This window comes from Diabrotica virgifera, chromosome 1 (genome assembly GCF_917563875.1).
Source record: "Diabrotica virgifera virgifera chromosome 1, PGI_DIABVI_V3a".
Lineage (NCBI taxonomy): Eukaryota > Metazoa > Arthropoda > Insecta > Coleoptera > Chrysomelidae > Diabrotica > Diabrotica virgifera.
In genome coordinates, this window is record NC_065443.1 from 246,863,424 (window position 1) to 246,886,989 (window position 23,566).

Genomic DNA, 23,566 nt, shown 5'->3' on the forward strand with positions numbered 1-23,566 from the left:
TAATTATAACGACTTGTTTAAACGACTAAATGTTAAAGATTTTCTGTGATGAGTATTTACTTATTGTTATTCACTATTTTCTTTGTCTTAGTTACAAGTTTTCAAAGTGTAACACTAAGCTTAAAGATTTGCTCATTCTTCTTTATGATTATTAGCAATAATTATTTTGCTTCTTCATTGGCGTAAAAACGGTATTGTCCCGTTTTTTAACAATCGTACATTTGATGATACGCAAAAGCTCCAAACATTTTTTAATAATCCTTTAGCTGCGGCATGCCTATGGATTGTCCCATTTTGTCCATAGCCCTAGCCAATGCAAAATTTTTCAGCAAAGAATTAAAAAGATCGAAGGTACCGAAGCAGCTGTAGTAACATTAATTTATAATAAATTTTGTGAAAGTATTGAAAACACAAATTTTCAGTGTTTTATGGTTAGATTAAACATATATTGACTGATGCAGAGTCGTCTGAAGCTATTATTTTCTTGTGGCATCTTATGCAATTTACTATTTTAGTTGGGAATAAGCCACAATTTTAGGTTAAAATGAAGTTTATTTGATGTTTCGACTTTCACTTCGGAATATTAATTATAGTGTATTAATATTTTTTCTCAGTCGCCAAATCTCACCGTCTGCGTCTGCGAACTAATAGAAACAGATCTATTTAGTATAAGAAGTTTCATTGAAAATGGTAATTCGCCTAATAGTGTGAAAATTCATTCATTCACAGACTGTTAAGATCAAGATATTTAATAGTTATTTATGATATAAGTGTTAAAAGTACAATTTTAAGGCACGCATGTGAACGTTTGCAGAATGAGCGGAGCGAATTCTGCACGTATATCATACAATATTTTTTCTACAAACGTTATGAATTTATAAAATACATTATTATATAAGAATTTAACACGTATATCATACAATATTTTTTCTACAAACGTTATGAATTTATAAAATACAATATTTTTGTTAATTGCTGAAACCATGAAACCTATGACCCGTAAAAGGTAGAACTGGTTGTCTGCACTCGAGGGGAATGTCTAAAAATTCTTAGCGAAAATATTATACTGTTACATAAACTTGTTTTTTCTACAAACGTGTTAAAGATGCAATAATACAATTTAAATTAAATTTTAAAAAACCTTTAAAACCACCTTTTTCAAATTGCGCAAGTTGTACTATTAATATTAATGTTAATAAATGAAATATAAATATTTTCACGTTTCACAATTTGACAATTCACTTTTAACTGCAGTGCCTTAAAATTTTTAAAGCACTAGTGCCTTAAAGTAGCATTTTTAACGCTCCTATGGAGTGCCGTTAACACGGTTGTAGAAAAATAAAATTTTATCAATATTTTATATTACCCCCTATCTAATAATTCATTTTTGTTTCAGGTATGTAATTTAATGAATTATTAAAATTGGTAAGTTGAAAACAGCTTATTTTGTAAGCACTCTGAAAATAATTATAAATTATACAGGGTGTCCCGAAAAGATTGGTCATAAATTATACCACAGATTCTGGGATCAAAAATAGGTTGATTAAACCTCACTTACCTATATACAATAGTGCACACAAAAAAAGTTACAGTCCTTTGAAGTTACAAATTGAAAATCGATTTTTTTTCATATATCGAAAACTCTTAGAGATTTTTTATTGAAAATGGACATGTGGCATACATATAGTAGCAACATCTTAAAAAAAAATTAAAGTGAAATTTTTGCACCCCATAAAAAGTTTATGGGGGTTTTGTTCCCTTAAACCCCCCCAAACTTTTGTGTACGTTCCAATTAAATTATTGTTGTTGCACTATTAGGTAAACACAATATGTTTAAAACTTTTTGCCTCTTAGTACTTTTTCGATAAGCCAGTGTTTATCGAGATATTTTGAATATTTGTCGAATCCACCACATATTTGTATATGGTTAAGTTAAGTACGATTATACATAGAGAGCTGTTAATAATCTGAAAATTTATTTATAATTCACATATTAGGTACATATATTTTGAAAAAGAAGCCACATCTCGATAAAAGATGACTTATCAAAAAAAGACTAAGCGGCAAAAAAGTTTTAAAAACACTGTGTGTACCTAATGGTACCACAATAATAGTTTAATTGGAACGTACACAAACATTTAGGGGGTTTAAAGGAACAAAACCCCCATAAAATTTTTATACAGTGTGTCCACAGTTGGGGTGCCCAAGAGGAAAAACTTTTTTATTTTCAATTTTAGCGAAAAATGTCATTCTTGATAAAAAGTTTTGCTTGTTCTAAAACCCCATAAAACGAAATAAAATTCAAGTTTTTCAAATCCTGCTTAATTTTGTAGCCAATTTTATGTAAATCCCTATAAATTTTTGCATTAAGTTCGAAATCGTAACATTAATCTAGTGTTGCCAAGCCACAATGTAGCTTAGTAACTGTCAACTCCGATAAATAATTTACGAATTGTCATTTTTTTCGACATTGTTAAGCGTTCAATAAAGAATTTATCTTGTGTTAAATTTTATTATTAAAATTATTGGATTAATAATTATTTAATTAATAAATAATTTGATGATTCAAGGAGAATGACAAAATCTGGCTTCATAATCCAGAGAAGGGAAAGGGTTGTTCTCCCAAGTTATTATTGTTACAATTTCGAACTTAGTTCAAAAATTTATAGGGATTTACATAAAATTGGCTATAAAATTAACCAGGATTTGAAAAACTTGAATTTTATTTCATTTTATGGGGTTTTAGAACAAGCAAAACTTTTTATAAAGAATGACATTTTTCGCTAAAATTGAAAATAAAAAAGTTTTTCCTCTTGGGCACCCCATCCGTGGACACACTGTATAAACATATTTAAAAAGTAGCCGCATCCCGATAAAAACTGACTTATCTAAAAAATACCAATAGGCAAAAAAGTTTTAGAAACGTTGTGTTTAACTAATGGTACCACAATAATGAATTAATTGGAACGTACACAAAAGTTTGGGGGGGTTTAAGGGAACAAAGCCCCCATAAAACTTTTATGGGGTGGACAAATTTTAATATAATTTTGTTTTAAGATGTTCCTGCGATAAGAATGCCCCATGTCCATTTTCAATAAAAAATCTCTAATAGTTTTCGATATATTGAAAAAAATCGATTTTAATTTTGTAACTTCAAAGGGCTGTAACTTTTTTTATGAGCACATTTGTACTAAGGTAAGTTAGGTCCAATCGAACTATTTTTGACCCCAGAATTTGTGGTATAATTTATGAAGAATCTTTTCGGTATATTCGTTTATTAGTATGTAAAAGCCAAATGGAATAAATTCATTATTTCGTGATTGAATGATTTTGGAAGTAAGTACGATTTTTTGGCATATATAGAATATACACTAAGCGTCAAAATTAACGCACCACCTTAAAAATGGGACATTTTTGAAGCCTCGTATTTTCTAAACGCCCGCAAACGCTGAAATTTTGACCATTTTGATTTTTGATCATTTTTTCAGTCCTGTAACTCGTATATGACGTAAGTCTGCAACTTCAAATTTTTAGGGGCCAACATTCAGCCAAATTTCAAATTTTTTCATCCGTGCCCATCAGAGATATCAGGTCAAACTTTGAGATTTTTCAAAAAATTTCGTTTTTGAGATTTTTTTGAAAAAATTTACTCAAGTCTCAAAGCTTAAACTTTTTTTATTTAAAGTATGTATGTATGTCTTGTGCAAAAAAAAAATTACAAACCATTGTCCGCTTGCCTTATGCTGTTGAAAAAATGCTGAAAATGGAATTTTTATCAGTTTACCTCTTCAATCTTTGAGGTTCATTTAAGGCCTTAAGGGTAGTTTGAAATTAAAAAATGCTATGGGCCGTTTTTTTAGAGCATACTTTTCTAAAAAGTTTGGTTTTTGATTTATTGTTCTAGGACAAACTTCAGTGAAAATATTGGCTAAAGAACGAAGCCATGTTTTCCGTGAAAATGATCGATACGCTTTAACAAAAATGGCCGTCATTGGCAAACTAAATTTTTTAAAAATATAATAACTGGAATTCTGTTCTCTCTATGGATTGCAGTTTAAGAGGTAGAAAAATAATCAATATTAAAAATAGTCAAGCAACCAACTTAATTTATATTGGACCACTTGTCATGGATTGACCCTTGTGTATTGTCAAAGTTTATTGTGTGACTTGGCTTTCATTTTAATTTTCTTCCACTCATTTCAATCTGTGCATAAATCCCTCCAATTTCTTAATTTTAAGATGCGCGTGTATATTCATACAAACTGATACGGAAAGCAGAAGATTTAGATACATTTAACATTTGATTAGATTGTGATATTCTTGTGATTGTGATATTCTTATCGGCACCATAACTAAAAGAGAATGTGTGTGTACTTTGTACGCACATAAGAAGTTATACTTCTATTATAATATAATTTCAACGAAATAAATATACGTACTTAACAGTTACAATACAAAAAATTAACAATAATTACCAAAAATGAACCAAAACTTAACAATGGCCAAATATTAAAAAAAAAGAAAAAAATATGAATCGTCCGGGATTTGAACCCGCAATCTCGCGATTTTTTGATCTCTGGTCCAATGCTCTACCAACAAGGCCATCAAGCCGCATGCCAGTTACCTTTCAGATATACATAATTATACATCACGGTGACAAGTGTAATATAAAAATAGATGTTTTATTATTTTACGCCCAAGAAAGACAAATCCAAAGACACAAAATTATAATAAAAAACCTTTTAAACCACCTTTTTCAAATTGCGCAAGTTGTATTATTATTATTAATGTTAATAAATTTTGACAATTCACTTTTAACTGCAGTGTCTTAAAAAATTTAAAGCACTAGTGCCTTAAAGTAGCATTTTTAACGCTCCTATGGAGTCCTAAAAATTGCATTTTTAACACGTTTGTAGAAAAATATATTTAAAAACACTAATATATTCTTTCCACACCTTTTCTGGACTGATAAATACATAAATTAAAACATTTTAAAGTATAGCTTCAAAAATATAATATGAAAACTATTTAAAAAGGCAGTATAACTATTAACTAACCTTTGTTGTTTCTCTTCCCACAAATTTTAAAACGCAACAACCATACATAACCAAACCGTCAACCGTCCAAACCACAGCTGCGCTACAGCTGCCATATTGGATAATTTTTGACACGTCATTTGAACATCCAATTAGAACAAAGTTATAATGCGCATGCGCCGGGATCGTAGGTTTTAACATATAAAAATTCACCCTAATAGCGCGCGTAAAGAAGTATAACTTCAAAAAAGTTATTTACACAGCATGGTTATTTATCGTTATGCTCCACAGCAAGTAGAGTAAAAAGTACATAATATTTTTAGATCTCATTTTTGTTCTGGCGTTCCAATACTATCTTAATTGACTGCCAAAAATATTGATGTCACTACATAATAACATCGAATATTTCAAAATTTGTCTATTAGAGATATCCACATTCAATCCATGAACAAATCGATAGCAATGTGCATTACATAATTGGAAATTATGTTGATTCAGTTTGTAAATAAAGTAAAATGGCGATTTGATTAGATGAGATTCAAATTTTGCGTTTCGATTTGTCGCGTTAACCTAAATTATTGTGGAACGGCCAAAATTATTTTAGGCGACAATAAACCGGTTATAGTTAAAAAACAATACGAAGACCTCGTTGCTCATTATCGGGAGTGTCTGAGGTTGGTACGAATATGAATAATATAAATAAGAAAAACTGAATGCTATAAAACGGCAAAGGTAAAACGGCACCACAACTCTCAACCAAAATATACCGAGATATTTTGGACATAAGAAGAGAAGGCATGGAACGAACGATAGTTGAAGGCAACGTAAAGGGCAAAAGATCCACAGGCAGATTTGCAGTACGATAATAAGTGTGACAAACTGTAAGGGGTAATTTTACATGAGAAGATAATGGCAATTTGCTTTATAATCATATGTCCGCAAAAGCTTCGTTTCCGAGATACGGGACGTTCAATTTTTTTTTACAAACTGACGATTTATTTATTGCTTTAAAACCAGTTGAGATATGCAAATCAAATTTGGTGGGTTTTAAGACGTAGTTATTGCACATTTTTTGATATACAATTAAGAATTTTATATTCACCATTGGCGCGCAAACGAGTATTATGACCGATAATATTACCTGTACGCACGCCAATGGTAAATATAAAATTCTTAATTGTATGTCAAAAAATGTGCAATAACTACGTCTTAAAACCCACCAAATTTGATTTGCATCTCAACTGGTTTTAAAGCAATACATAAATCGTCAGTTTGTAAAAAAATTGAACATCCCGTATCTCGGAAACGAAGCGTTTGCGGACATATTATGATTATTAAGCAAACAGTCATTATTTTCATGTGTAAAATTACCCCTTAAAGTTTGCCGCACTTATTTCAAAAAAACCCTGTACTGATGACGAACATGGCCAGTTGTTAATGTACCTAACTTTTTTTATTATCCAACATAAGCGAATGAATCGAAAGACAAAATGTTAAGAAAACCTGAGGCTATAGTTAGGTTTTAATTTCAGTATTTTATAAATGCTAGAATAATCCACAGGGTGATGCGAACTTTGAGAAAAAACACAGTTTGATTCGTACACCCGGTATACAATGACAGTTTAACTGTTTAGCAACAATATTATTACAGACATATTGTCAATGAATAAGGCTATAACGTGGTAAAAAAATCACTTAAATCAAACAACAGGTTTAGGAAATTCGAAACTTCAAAAATGACCAAATTTTTAGTGGATCGATTTTTTTGCACCGCAGTGTAAATTGCGGTTGCGAGATCAGGTAAAAATAGGTGATTGGATCCTATTGGATCCCGGCGTAGGCCTGGGTCTTGAAGCGAGAGTCTACAAGGAAAGGTAGGCACGGTCCTGTAAACGCAGGTCGAACTCCATCCAACTTACTCAAGGACTAAGACGAATCTAAGGACTCAAAAAATGAAAAGGTTAGAATTGTTTAGCTGTTTATGATTCATATTACATGATGCTAAAAGTTAAGCTTTTGAATACCTCAGTGTCATTACATAATCGGAAAGAATGTATATAGCTATACATTATACATGTATAGTTCTATATTTTATATTGGTTAATAGTGTGTATAGATTTAGATTAAACCTTGAAATTTAGACCTTAAAATTCAGGTGCACCCCCTGGAAATATTCCTGGCGGCACCCATGCTCAGTGTTTTTACATTTATCACGTCTGGTTTGGAATATAACTATAATTATTATTCCCTTTTTCGTATTACAAACTACCGATTGAGTCCTAAAAGTGTGGGTTATGTTATTGTATTTGGCGATTGGCTTGATGAGAGCTGTCTTGTTTAGTGGAGGGGGTGATAATTTAACAATGGTCTCTATTTTTAGTTAGTCCGGTACGATAATTTCTTTTATTATGATTTCTGTACAAATCATTGATCATTGTTGTATAAATTTTCTAAAGATATGCAGCTTCTTCATTTTATTATGTTCTTATTAACAGTTTTTATAAATTCTTTGTCACTTAGTCAATAGTTACTACATATTATTCAGTTTACTGTGCAGCTTTATTTACTATACATACATAAACCAAAATGGAGTGTTGAATTTCACACCAATTATTTGTAAACAAGTTTGTTTCTAGTGTAAGTAATCAGTAATTCAGACCACACCTATGTTTTGTTTTTAAATTAAAAATGCGAAGTATGCAGTCACTGAGGGCCCACACTCATATACCATCGGAAAGAAGTAAACAAACTGTATCTATATACGAGGTTAGCATGAAAAGTTCATTCCCGTCCTAGCATACCATTATACAACCATTCACTTCAGAAGTGTCATCTTAAAAAACTAAAAAAACATATTAACTCTATAAACTTTGGATTGTCCTAACCCATTTTACTATTATATTTATTATTAACATATTAAAAAACTAACAAATTTTTGATGATGATGAATTTTTATTTACTTTTCAGCAAATAAAAAAATCTGGTTTAAAATGTTTGTATAGTATAAGCTTTAGCGACTTTATTATTGTTATTCTAATAAAACTTAGTTTAGTTAAAATAAAATTTGATTTAATAATATTAGTCAGGGATCCCAGGTCTATTTTCACCATTTACTACTATTGTAACAAGCTAATTTTTCGAGAGTAGTTTCATTTTGACGCGACGCCCAACTTTTTTGCTTACAACAATTTCGGTATGTGGTAGATAACAAAGTTAGCAGGGATAGTCCAGTCGAGTTAGACGAATAACAGGCCTAATCTTGCATGCCGAGCTCCCCCAAAATTTTATTTTTCTATTCTTTAGGGAGGGTCAATAGTAGTGTAAATTTAAAACCTCTACTGAATTCCGTCGTTGCGATAGCCGTCATTTTGTTTTAAACGTTACCCTCTTTTACTCAATATCTCCTCCATTTTTAACTTCTCGACAAACAGTATAAGAAGTAAAATTGTTGAAAATGTCAATTTCGATAATTTTTTTCATTACAATTTTTTCGTGCGGCCGATATTTTCCGAGTTATGGGGGAAAATAATGACAGTTATTATTTTTCCCCATAACTCTGAGAATATCGACCACACGAAAAAAATTGTAATGAAAGAAATTATAGAAATTGACATTTTCAACAATTTTAGTTCTTATACTGTTTGTCGAGAAGTTAAAAATGGAGGAGATATTGAGCAAAAAGGTTCTAGTTTAAAATCAAAATGAAAGGCTAACGGCAAAATTTACACTACTATTGACCCTTTCTAAAGATTAGAAGAATAAGATTTGGGGCAGCTCGACATGCAAGGTTAGGCCTGTTATTGGTCTAACCCGACTGAACTATCCCTGCTATCGTTGTTATCTACCACATACTGAAATTGTTGTAAGGAAAAAAGTTTGGCGTCTCGTCAAAATGAAGCTACTCACGACAAATTAGCTTGTTAGTAGTAAATGGTGAAAATAGTCCTGGGGACCCTGACTATATCCCTTTAGAGAGTCTGCAATTTTGACATCTAGTGTTTTGGAGACACGAAGGTTTGTCTCAAGGTGGCTGTGGTGGCCACCAGTGGAACTCGCTGTCTGAATGGGTTTTGAGTGTTGTAATGTAAGCCGGGTATGGAACTTACAACTTTGGAGACAGGATCTGCAGCATTTGTATATGGGTCATTACAGCAAAATCACAACTTATGGTCAAGATCGTTTCATAGTCCTCACGGCAGGAAGAAACAGGACATACACAGTGTCAAAGATTAATGTCTTCTTCATACAAGGCTACTGGAAGGGTGATTTCTAGTCAATCTATCAGAAGACGGTTGTCATGTATGTCATTTGAGAGAAAGAAGATGCGCTACATACCCTCTATTCAGTATATTTTTATGTTTATATATTTTAATTTGTAATGCATCTGACAACATTGTACTGGCAACGCCGCTATAAGTCAAGGTATATGACAGCGGCCCTGAGTCGTCCTCAATCGTCCATTAACGATTCAACGAACAAGAACATTGTACAAAACAATAAGGATATAATATCAAGAAGTATCAATCGAGTTACATTTCTTCGCAGACTACATTATAGTCTGAAACAAGATTTACCAGCAGCATACACAATTCTAAACGCCTTTTATTGATATCGTTACGGGATAGAACATTGTCAATGAGGCTTCCAAGTCTGTATGACACAGTTCCAAGACTCTACTGACGCTAGAGTATGAGTTTGGAGAGAAAGAGGACAACGATATAATGAACATTTAATGGGGGTTCAACCACTCTCTATGGAGGCGGATCAATTTGTGTCTGGGGCTGGGAGGCATATGTTGTGAACACATATGAACTGACTATTCATTTTAATTAATGAAATAATGACGGCTGTAAAATATCGTGACGGGGCCATAGAGCCAATAACAGTGTCATTTGCTGGTGCTATAAGTTACAGATTTGTTTTTCTCGACGATAATGACCGTCCTCACTGCGATAGAATTGTGAACGAATGGATACATAGGTTATCATGAAATTACCAGAATGTAGTGGCCACCGTGCTCTAAGGACATGAATTGCATCGAACACCGGAAGTGTCCAAACGTTTCAACCGACTCCTACAGACACCTCAAACTTTACAACAATTAGCTAGTGAATTGCAAACAATTTGAGAAAAAATACCTCAAAATTTTAGTGATTCACAATCATTTGGGAATGTAATTTTATAAATAATGACATTCACAAACGGAGTATTAACAGCATTGAGAAAAGCGATTGGCGGCCCTGCAATGTATTAAATATTTATAAACGTGGTAATAAACCAATTTTGTTATGACTGTTCTTGAGTTTGTCAATGATTTTATATTATTTATTTAAAAAATCCACAAGGAAAAGAAAAAGTTTTCCTGTAGTTGGCTGTATACCATCAATCACAAAATTGGAAAGAAATCCTTTGTAAAAGGTATAAAATTTTTTTATTAAAAATCCCTTAAAAGGGCTACATCACAACAAAACGTTTTCGATTTTTATAAAAAATCATCATCAGTGTTCGATAAACTGGATGCTAGCTGAGCCACAAAAGAAAAATATCTGGGTAAAAACCCTTTACATAAAATATAGATGCCTTAAAAGTGCATACTTCAATAAAAAGGCCTGTGATGGTCACATGGCAAACAGGATAATGCCCTAAGGTAAGGTATACAGGTTTCCCAACACGTGGGATCCAAATTGAGTTGATCACATTTCAATGACTTAATGGCAACATTATTTATTTTATTGAAAAGTCTTTTTTTACTTCGTCCAAACATGGTCTACGAATAAGGTTTGTGTGTTTAATATACTTGAATTTATGATGAAGTTGGACAAATGCCAGACGAATGGAGAAGCAGTATATTAGTACCTGTCTACAAAAACAAGGGACTATAAAACTACTTATAGTATGGTATAAATAGATCCAAACCCAGACATCCAAAGTGAAAGTTATCCTCCATCACCAAATTATTCTATATGGTCCACATAATGTTCAAAAAAAGTCACACCATTTTGAGCGTCGGGTTTGGGCGGGAGAGGGGGGAGAAATCGGTAAATTCGTAGTTTTTTAAGTTTTTCGTCAATATTTCTAAAACTACGCGGTTTAGCATGAACTACCTTCTATACAAAAATGTTCTACATTAAATTTGAAACAAAAAAGGCCCTATGCATAATGCTTCTAAAATGAACGGTTCCAAAGTTACGGAGGTAGTACAGTATAATTGGTCCAAAAAAGGCCTAACCCAGACATTAAAAGTAAAAGTTTTCCTCCAACACCAAATTGTTCTATATGGTCCAGATATTGTTCAGTAAAAAGTTACACCCTTTTGAGCGTCCGGTTTGGAGGGGAGATGGGGGAGAAATCGATAAATTAGTAGTTTTTTATGTTTTTCGTCAATATTTTTAAAAATATGCTTTAGCGTAAACAATGTTCTATACAAAAATGTTCTACATCAAATTTAAAGCTAAAAAGGTCCATACATAATTGTTATAAAATCAACGATTCCAGAGTTACGGAGGGTGAAAAGTGGAAGTTTATATTTTTTGAGCAATTTATAATATGTTTACTGATTGAAAGAAATTTTCTTTAACAGGATTTGCTATTTCAGTGGCCGATGGTATGTTAGTGATAAGCCCTTGAAAAAACGTCAACCTCACCACCCAAAATCATCATCAATTGGCCAAGAAATATAAAAAGTATCGAAAATCTCCACATTTCACCCTCCGTAACTGTGGAACCGTTGATTTTATAACAATTATGGATAGTACCATTTTAGTTTTAAATTTTATGTAGAACCTTTTTGTATAGAACATTGTTTACGCTTAAACATAGTTTTAGAAATATTGACGAAAAACGTAAAGAAACTACTAATTTACCGACTTCTTCCCCATCTCCCCCCCCCCCCACAAACCGGACGCTCAAAATGGTGTACCTTTTTACTGAACAATATGTGGACCATATAGAACAATTTGGTGTTGGAGGAAAACTTTTACTTTGGATGTCTGGGTTAGGCCTTTTTTTGGACCAATTATACTGTAACAAAATAATTATTGACCTACCCTCGTATACCAGCTCCCGTCTCCGCACAGACAGAACACTATCGATGTTTCGAGATACGCCGATGCAGCGCCGATGACGTCCAAGCGGTCGAGTCACATGGACATAGCTGGAGATATATAGATATTTCTGGAATATCTGTATCGCATATATAAATAGGACATATTTGTAAATAGAGTTAGTCTTAAGCTAAAGTTGGTAAAGTAAACTTGTATAAATAAATAATAAAGTCGTATATAAATTACGAACCGCTAGTTTTATTGTAATTAGAAGTAATTACACTAATCACGCTACAGTTGGTGTCGGTGTTCGGTTAACTTAGTGCGATATAAATAAGTGAATTACAGAGAGACTTTAAAAGACTTTTGAACTTTATTCGTCGGGAATAACCGGAGTGCGTTAATTGTTCGGTATTCGGAAAGACTTTAAAATACTTTTGGACTTTATTCGTCGGGAATAGTTTAAGTGCGTTGATTGTTCGGTATTCGGAAAGACTGTTAAAAGACATTTTGGAAAGTACGTGTGTGCCGACCAAAGATGTTGCTACAAGAACTTACAGTAAAACAGCTCCGTGAACAGCTCGAGGAACGGGATCTGGACAGCAGTGGGCTCAAGATAGTCCTACAAGCACGACTCGAGGATGTCCTCACGAAGAACGGAGAAGACCCAAAGACGTTCCACTTCCAGTCAGCAGAACAAGTAATCTTATCGAAATTAAAAACTGTTTCTGAAACGATCGATGAAACTTCTAGAAGAAGCGACGAGAAACTTGAAGAAGTTAGTAGAAGAAGCGACGAGAAACTTGAAGAAGTTAGTAGACAGAACAACGAGAAATTTGAAAGTGTTTCTCAAAAGATCGATGAAACTTCTAGAAGAAGCGACGAGAAACTTGAAGAAGTTAGTAGACAGAACAACGAGAAATTTGAAAGTGTTTCTCAAAAGATCGATGAAACTTCTAGAAAAAGCGACGAGAAATTTGAAAGTGTTTCTCAAGTAATTAAAGACGTTTGTAGACAGAATGACGAGAAATTTGAAGAAGTTTCTAGAACATTCGATAAGATGCAGAAAAGTGTAGAGACCGTAGAAGAAAAGATCAAACAACTAGAGAGCATGATAACCGATACAAAAGTACAACCATCAGTTAATGCAGCAGCGTTAGATCCGGTAGTGAAAGATGAACTACCGAGAGACGAAACGTCGCATAATATGAGATTCAAATTACCACCATTCGATGGAAAGTCCTCTTGGTCCATATATCTTAGACAATTTGAAGCTATTGCGACCGCCAATCATTGGACCAAACAGGAAAAGGCTGTTTCCTTGACTGCTGCTTTGCGAGGTGATGCTGCAGATATATTAAGATCAATTCCTAAGGGTCAAGAAAATTGTTACCAGACCTTGTTCACTCGTCTAGAAAAACGCTATGGAGATGCCCATCTACAACAAGTATACAAAGCACAACTGCGAAGTAGAAGTCAACGAGCAAGTGAGAATCTGCAAGAATTTGAAGCAGATGTGGCTCGTGTGGTGCGGTTGGCTTATCCAGAGGTGCCAGACAGCGTTTTAGAAGAAATTGCAGTAGATACCTTCGTCAGTGGGCTGAAAGATAATGAACTACAGAAAGCTTTACGACTAGCAAGACCGAAAGTTTTAGATGAAGCACTTGCTATTGCCTTGGAACACGAAGCAGCTAGCCAAGCTTCACGAAACAATCGAGTAATAACCGTGGAAAAAGGCGATAAGAGAAAAGATGAACGTTTGGTGGAAATGGTACGGAGGGTGATTCGTGACACGATGCCGAAGAGACGCATGAAGAGGGCTGGAAGAGTTGGTTCAAATACAGATGCTTCCTCGATACGGCCATGCAGTGAAAGTTGTAATCACCGGCTTAAAGTAGATGAACAGCTTTGCCCTGTGAGACGAACTACCGTCGTTAATGAGCAATGGCAGCCACAACAGTTACAAGAAGCCCAAGAAGACGATCCATGTATAAAAAGAGTATTGGATTGGATGCGTCGAGGTGAGAGACCTAGTTGGCAAAACATTAGTGCATGTAGTCCGGAAGTCAAGGCCTACTGGAGCCAATGGAATTGCCTGATACTAAAAGATGATCTTCTGTACAGAACCTTTGAGAACGATGATGGTACAGAATCTAAGCTTCAGTTGATTGTACCTAAAAGTAAAGTGTCAGAAGTATTGCGTCAGTTGCATGACGGTACATCAGGTGGACACTTTGGTATTACGAAGACTCTGCAAAAGGTTCGAGAACGGTTCTATTGGGTGAACTGTAAAGATGATGTAAGAAGATGGTGCCAGAAATGTGAACTGTGTGCATCCGGTAATGGTCCAGTTGATAAAAAGAGAGCACCCATGAGACAGTACAATGTTGGCAGTCCTATGGAAAGAATAGCAATCGACATTGCAGGTCCATTTCCAGAAACTGATGCTGGAAATAAATACATCCTGGTAGCCATGGATTATTTTACGAAATGTACCGAGGCCTATGCATTACCAAATCAAGAAGCTGCTACCGTTGCAGAGGTACTTGTTAAAGAATTCTTCAGCCGATTTGGTGTTCCCTTGGAGATCCACTCCGACCAAGGGCGAAACTTTGAGTCAGCTCTTTTCCAAAACGTTTGTAAATTGATTGGTGTCAATAAGACCAGAACAACACCCCTGCATCCTCAATCAGATGGGATGGTCGAGAGGATGAACCGAACGATGGGTAAACACTTGTCCAAAGTTGTATCTGAACATCAGCGAGATTGGGACCAACACATTCATTTATTCCTGATGGCCTACCGCTCGGCCGTGAATGAAACTACAGGTCAAACACCAACCTGCCTGATGTTGGGTCGTGAAGTTCGTTTGCCCTGCGACCTAGAGTTTGGCTGCAGACCTTCCGAGGAATATGTTGCAGGCGAAGAATACGTAGACCGCCTGAAGTTACGAATGAACAACATTCATGAACTTGCCCGACAACACATCCAGATAGCCAGTGACAGAATGAAAGATCAATATGATTCTCGCTGCAAGAATGAAAGCTTCGAAGTAGGTGATCTTGTCTGGCTTTATAATCCACAACGTCGTCGAGGCCTGTGTCCTAAACTGCAAAGACAATGGGAAGGTCCGTATGAAGTTAAGAAGAAAATAAATGACGTAATATACAGAATTAAGAAGTTACCAAACGGTAAACCAAAAGTTATTCACATAAATCGTCTTGCGCCATATGCTGGCTCAAATGAAACAGAGGAAGCCCGAGTCCTCCAACAGGAGATGAAAGATGCACCACAGCCAAGTTTTAAGGAATTTATGTCAAATTACGCAGAAAGAAAGAGTGCTAGATTCGGCGTGACCACAGAAGTTCAGCAAGATCTGTTTGGTGTTCCAGAAAACGTCTCTCTAGCCCACTGTGTTGCACAAGACCTCGAGATGACTAAAGGAATCTCGTCCGTATTCAATAGAAAGTTCGGCCGCCTGGACGAGTTAAGGAATCAACAACCTAAAATTGGAAGAGTATTGCGATTGGAAGATGGTCCTCGATCTTTGCTGTATATAGTGACCAGGAAGTCTTATACGGACACGCCAAGCTACGAGAACATATGGCGTGCTCTAACTAATTTGAAGAAAATGGTCTGTAATTATGACATCAAAGATTTGGCTTTACCAAAGATTGGCCATGCAGTAGAAAATCTGGATTGGAAGATTGTGAGAAGCATGCTGGAAGTGATCTTCAGAGAAACTGGCGTACGGATTACTGTGTGTTGCATGAACCCGAAGATGTCATACCCTTCAAAGACAGTAGACTGTTACTTCTTTTCTAGGGGTGTATGCAGAGCTGGAGAATCCTGTAGATTCCGCCATCCTGGGCCATCTAGGGTTGCTGATCGGGACGCTCAGATCTTAAGAGGGGAGCAGTGTAACAAAATAATTATTGACCTACCCTCGTATACCAGCTCCCGTCTCCGCACAGACAGAACACTATCGATGTTTCGAGATACGCCGATGCAGCGCCGATGACGTCCAAGCGGTCGAGTCACATGGACATAGCTGGAGATATATAGATATTTCTGGAATATCTGTATCGCATATATAAATAGGACATATTTGTAAATAGAGTTAGTCTTAAGCTAAAGTTGGTAAAGTAAACTTGTATAAATAAATAATAAAGTCGTATATAAATTACGAACCGCTAGTTTTATTGTAATTAGAAGTAATTACACTAATCACGCTACAATACTATACTACCACCGTAACTTTAGAACCGTTCATTTTAGAAGGATTATGTATAGGGCCTTTTTTATTTCAAATTTAATGTAGAACATTTTTGTATAGAAGGCTGTTCATGCTAAACCTCATAGTTTTAGAAATATTGAAGAAAAACATAAAAACTACGAATTTACCGACTTCGCCCCCCTCTCTTCCCCAAACCCGACGCTCAAAAAGGTGTGACTTTTTTCTGAACATTATATGGACCATATAGAACAATTTGGTGTTGGAGGATAACTTTCACTTTGGATGTCTGGGTTATGTCATTTTTTGAATCAATTCTATCATACTATTAGCCACACCATGAAAATATGGGAGAGAGTAATTGATAGACGTATACGTGAAGAAACCGAAATATCCGATAATCAATTTGGCTTTATGCAGGGCAGATCAACAACAGATGCAATTTTCATTGTAAGGCAAATGATGGAAAAATACAGAAACAAAGAGACCAACGCTCATATGGTATTCATTGATCTTAAGAAAGCATATGATAGAGTTCCTGGCGAATATGTAAAGATTGTGAGAGATATGTATGAGGGAATAAAGACTAGTGTTAGGACAGGTGTGGGAGAGACTGATAAATTTCAGGTGAAAGTAGGATTGCACCAAGGCTCGGTGCTTAGTCCTTATTTATTCTCATTAGTTTTGGACCAGATAACAGCGAAACTACAGGGTAGCATTCCATGGTGCCTAATGTATGCTGATAATGTAGTGTTAATAGGAAATAGTGAAAGAGACTTAGAACAAAAACTGGAACAGTGGAGACAAGCTCTGGAGGAAAAAGAAAACTTAATAGGACAATAACAGAGTATTTGGAATGTTCATTTAAAGATGGAGTTACTACAAATAAAATGGTGTCTTTGGAGGGTGAAATGATTGTGAAAAGCAATAGTTTTAAGTACCTAGGATCGGTATTACAGAGTAATGGAGAAATGGATGGAGATGCTTGCAGTAGAATTGGGGCTGGATGGATGAAGTGTAGAGAAGCGAGTGGTGTGTTGTGTGATAGAAAAATTCCAATGAAGCTGAAGGGAAAATTCTATAAAACAGCCATAAGACCGGCTATGATGTACGGAACTGAATGTTGGGCAGTGAAAAAGAAAGAGGAACAACGAATGCATGTGGCGGAAATGGGAATGCTTAGATGGATGAGTGGAGTGACAAAGAAGGATAAAATTAGAAATTAGTATATTAGGGGAAGTCTAGGTGTGGCACCAATTGATGCCAAAATGAGAGAGCATAGGTTAAGATGGTTTGATCATGTTCAACGTCGAGACGTTAATCACCCAATACGAAGAATAGCTGAAGTGCAGATTCCTGGAAGGAGTAGGAGAGGAAGACCAAAGAAGACCTGGGGGGAGACGATAAGGCAGGACATGTTGGTAAAGGGGATTAACATTGATAAGACCCAAGATAGAATTGTGTGGAGAAATGCAATTAGGGAAGCCGAAGTCGACCCCGCATCATAGAGATAAGGCAAAGAGAATGATGATGATACTTGAATTTATGATAATGACACACAACCAAACTTATATGGAATCATCTGATATTTTTTATTATTTTAAGCGAATTACAGCTTTTAATTTTCTTTCATTGCACCTCTCCGAACCCTAACTGGTAGCCAACATGATATCCAACGATCGATAACGGTCATGGAACTAGAAGAAGAAGAAGAAGAGGGACCCTAACTACAGGTTATAGAACCAAATCAACGTACCTGCGAGCTATGTTGGATGAAAATTAAAAGGTTTTTTTACCGATCATAATTCCTCCTCAGAACATGACCCTTCCTCTTTTAAATTTATGAAAAATCTGTCAGTTTCCGTTCTTGCTTGTCTTCCCGCCCTCTAAGTACACGAATTCGTTAATCATCTGATTTTACACATCCTACTTTCGTTTGAAAATAGCACACTTTTCCAATTTCCAATGTTGCAGTTTTGGTGCTGAAGACACCAATTTACGTGATCAGTCTTGTGCTGCCTGGTTAATTCGGGATCCCGTTACTTCCTCCTGCTATATGCTTGGGCACGGAAACTGTCCTTCTTATCGTTTCAACTAAAATATTTACGCCTATAGTCAAAAGCTACAGGTTTCAAATACATAGTGTACAGGATTTATATTAGCATCAAAAGAAATAAGATTAATCTATATCGATTTAATTTTTAAAGGTCTTACACAAACATTATTGTTTATAGTAAAATAACTGGGTGACACTTATTTCACAATGTAGGCCAATCGGTTCGAGAACATCTCAGTCAGCGATTTTGATATTATGAGTATTTCACTGCCACAATCGTGTCGTCAAAATCATAACAAAACAATTACGAGTTTATTTATAGATACGGAGAAAGTATTGCAGAGATCATTCTTTATTCACCATTCATTATTTAGACATCAAGTAGTTAGAATATAGACTTTGCCCACCAACTCGTTACTGATATAATATTTAGTGTGGTAAATAAATAAATGTTTGATAAATAGTGTTTTACAAGGTAACCCCCTCGTCGGGGGTAAACAACCCCAACCACCATAATAGTGATTCGATAGTTTGGTTGAGTGTACATCTCAACGTCTATATTTACTCATCGCCCTCTTACCTAACCTAAGATAATTTCATTATCTACAGATACCTTCTTAATTGAAATATACCAACAAGCATTTTTGTAGCATTTTAGGTGAACATATGTAATATTTCACATACTTTATTCCAATCCTGAATAAAAATATGTAACTTCCTTTGGCATTAGTATTCCACCTTCATTAATTTTATATACAATATACATATTTGTAGTATTCAAAACATTAATAGTTATCAGTAAACTTTTTCAACGCAAACAAAGAAATTAATAATACTAATTGAAAGGATAACGATATTTTTAATTGCAATATTTATATAGAGGTTTATAAATATTCGATAACTTTATTATTTACAATTCTAAAAGGTTACACATAATACACACACACGTTATACATATCAACAAAATTGTCATTGTACGGATTATCTTTACGATAAGAGGCTGATTTATTACTAGACATTATGTAGATGATAATTGATACTAAGAATAGTAAATATTGTAACGTATAAAGTTGATAAGGCAGGTATTTTTAGAAATGAAGTGAAAGCGTGGGTCGCGACCCCCCTGGGCGGTCGCGTATATGAGCTGAGCGAGTTCCAAATAAAAACAAACTTTTTCTACAACGATGTTTATTTCATAATTCATAGCTTAAAGCAGTGCCGGTTTAACCTTACTTCGGGCCATGGGCGCTGAATATTTAGGGTAGGGGCCCCCTTAATTGCTATTCGTTGTCAGATTTTTTTACAAGAAAACACGTTCATGTATTTACACCCGTAAAATCCATACACAATTTTTCGATAACGAAAACAACGAACTTCCCACAAATGACAACGACTCCTTCAACGACATTGCAACACACGACGATTCACATTCTAGCTCTATCAACACGTCTAACATAACTGAAACATCTCAATATAGTACACAACCTACAACAGACGAAGTAATTGACACGTTTCTCAACTCTTTAGACAAAATCTCGGACGACAAGCTGGACCTCCTGATATCAGCACTGCTGAGAGTTAAGGGTTCAGCTAGCCGTTCGACGTCAACAACAAACAATCAAGTAAACAATAACAACCAAATGCTAAATCAACCTACAACCAACCAACCTTCTATCAATACATCTAACAACAATCAAACAAACAACCAAATCACACACACAATAAACAAACAAACAACGCAACCCTTAAACAACCATTCAACACAACCTTTAAACAACCAATCAACACAACCTTTAAACAATCAATCAACACATCCTTTTAACAACCACCCAACACAACCTTTAAACAACCATCATCCAACCAATATTGCTACCACTATACCACCTAGGCACCCACTAACCTCACAACCTAACAACAACCAACCTACCTACGCCTCTGCTACCCGTCAAACAGCCTCTACATCCAGTAACGCTATCCCTCAACCTCATCCTAACTCCTTTGAATACATCTTCAATAACATCCCTGTGGAAAAGTGCAACCAGCGTGATTTCCACAGAATAATAAACACTCAAGAAATCCTCCTAAATCAAATTATCCAATGCAGAGTCCTTCCAACACAGATAGCATACCTCACCACCAGAAATCCCATCAATCACGTCGAAATACAGCGCAAAGTGCGTGATAAATTCGGCGACTCCCAAATCACACTAACCCCCAAACACAGATTATCCAACCGCACTCAAACCACCTATAAACCAACCTTCATGATCGTCTTGAAAGGCATAGCTAATTACTACACTGACGATGAAGTCAAAGTCATCCTTTCCGACTTAGGTGTTCCAGTGATCCGTCTCTGGCGCATCGTATCTCGGGAAGGAGTATACACCTCGTTTATTAAACTTATCACAGATAGTGAGGAAAAATATACAGAACTGCTGACAAGAGGCTTCTATCTTGACGGCATTTCTGTCCGAGGTGAACTTCCCTTAAACTCTAATCCTATCCCACCCATACCTAAATACTGCAACAGGTGTGCTCGCAATGGACACACGATCCAGGAATGCACCCTAAAACAGTTCCGCTGTCCCACATGCGGTGAAGAACATCGTTCTTCAGCATGCACAAAACAAACCTCACCCAAATGTCCTAACTGTGACGGACTTCATGCGGCGTACTCGCCAAAGTGTCCGTTACGGAAAGAGGCCCCTCCCACTCTCCAAGAAACTCAGCCCATTACTACCCAAAAAAGAATCCCACCTTACACTTTCACCTCCGATATGCAAACCACACTTGAATTCATTTCCTTACTAATGGTAAACGTCCTCCCAGACCGAAGACAGTCGGTACTGGACTGCGCCAACAACCTCACCTGCTCTATGTTTGGGCACACGAGTACTATCGTGGCCCATAACAATAGAGCCACAGTCACATACACCCCACAATTCATTTAAATGGACAGTACAATAGGTGCGGTTAACTGTCAGGGTGCCGGTAGGAAAAAACCGTTCATCAAAAACTTACTTGATACCCACAATATTCAAATACTTGCCCTCACCGACACCCAATTAAAAACCTCTCCATCTTATCCCGGCTATAGCACTCACCACCGTCCAAAATGCCGAATATCTCATGGTAACGGCTTCCTTATTAAATATGGTATACCCTTTTCCCCTCATACTATCCCTATTCAAGTAGGTATTACTGATGAAGATGTCTTGGCAGTTGACATACACCTAAACAACAACACGACGCTGACAATAGTCTCTTATTACAAACATCCACAACAAACACTCTCAGATACACTTCTGGAGTATGTCTCTGGGCTGAGCAAGGCGATTATTCTGGGTGATTTTAACGCCAGAAACACACAGTTTGGTGATACGTTCACAAATGTGGCGGGTAACCTGCTGTCTGATTGTCTCCTTGAACTGCCCATTCACAGAATCAGAAACACTGAACCTACGTTATTTAATCACAATGGCACCTCTATCGTCGACCATGTCATATGCACGTATGACATGATAGACGTATTGGACGATGTTTGCATCATCGGTGATTCTATAACGTCGGACCACCTACCTATACTCATAAACGAAAACATATTAAATCCGAACCAACAAGCACATATACGAGTAATGAGAGACTATAAACATGCCGACTGGAACCTATATAGACACTATCTAAATCAGAATATTCCTCAGTTAGGCAATTTAAACACGCAAGCTGACATCGATAACGATATCACGGTCCTTCAAACACTGATAGGACAAGCAATTGACCTATCAGTCCCTAATCGGGTTATAAACCCAAAGAGACCACCACTCCCTCAACACATAGTAAATCAAATCAAACACAAAAGACGTCTCCTACGTCAATTCCAACGAACACGCGATCCACTTCTCAAGGCAGAGTATAACCGTATCTCGGCTAGGATCAAGCTAGAGGTGAAAAACATGCAAGCGTCACAATGGCGTAGTGCCACCGCTGGCTTGGACTACCGTGATGGGGCTAGATTCTGGCATAAATTTAAAGTCCTAACTAAACAGAAACAAGCAAATCCATCTCATCTAGTCATAAATAATCAAATTATAAATTCAGACCAAGAGAAAGCCGAAGCTTTCAAGACACACCTCCAAAATACATTAGTCACGCCCCACGACCAGAGGTTCGATCAAGACTACTACGAGGTGGTCGAGAGAGATATAGTACGACTGCTCGCAACCCCATTCGATCCACGGTTTCGCCGTGAGCACCCGCTTACGGCACCCGTGAGTCAACAAACATTGGAGGATTACTGCCAAATTGGCAACTCCAATGCACCAGGTCCTGACAACATCAACAGGAACTGCGTAAGACACCTCCCACCGAGCGTCGCACAATATATGACGAACATTGTCAACGCCGCTCTAACTCTCTGCTACTTTCCAAAAGCTTGGAAAGTAGCACACACCATCATGCTCCCTAAAAAGGGCAAAATAAAGACAAATCTAAACTCTTACAGGCCGATTTCTCTACTAAGTGTTCTTGGTAAGGTCTTCGAAAGGATCCTTAAGGAGAGAATCGTTGACTTTACCACCGAAAACAATATCATTCCCTCCTACCAATTCGGCTTTAGAGAAGGTCTCTCCACAAAAACGGCGTTGACAGAAATCGTCACACACATAACTCAAACTCTCAACGACAAAAATCTAGCACTTGGCATATTCCTGGACGTACAGAAGGCCTTTGATCAGGTTTGGCACGCCGGCCTGACAAAGAAACTCTGGGACGTCGGCATGCCCATTCCTTTCATAAAACTCATCCACTCGTATCTCTCGGATCGCACCGTCATGGTTAAGATCAAAACTCTGCTGTCTACCTCTTTTACTCCATCAGCAGGAGTACCTCAAGGTTCCGTGTTGGCACCCATACTATACACAATATACAACAGCGACTTTCCTAACCCTAGAAATACCAATACACTAACATTACTATATGCGGACGACACTGCACTAATAACAACATCGAGAGATATTCACGTTTTGAATAGGTGTGCTCAAAGTCACCTTAACACCGTCGAAAGATGGTGTGGAAGATGGCGAGTAACACTTAATCCAAACAAAACACAAACCATACTATTCAGACACCCAAACCTAAGCGCACACACTATACGTAATGCAGAAGAAAGAGTCGTTCTGGACCTGTGGGGCGAGAGATT

At 36.3% G+C, this 23,566-nt stretch overlaps 1 protein-coding gene across 1 annotated transcript in view; it reads left to right on the forward strand.

The window, feature by feature from the left end:
• Positions 1–23,566, forward strand: part of LOC114345850 (fat-like cadherin-related tumor suppressor homolog) — a 179,328-nt gene that overhangs the window by 154,742 nt on the left and 1,020 nt on the right. The window contains exon 5 of the mRNA XM_050663286.1: positions 19,805–21,247. Within this exon, the coding sequence (XP_050519243.1) occupies positions 19,805–21,247 (1,443 nt within the window). The remainder of the gene's footprint in view (positions 1–19,804; positions 21,248–23,566) is intronic.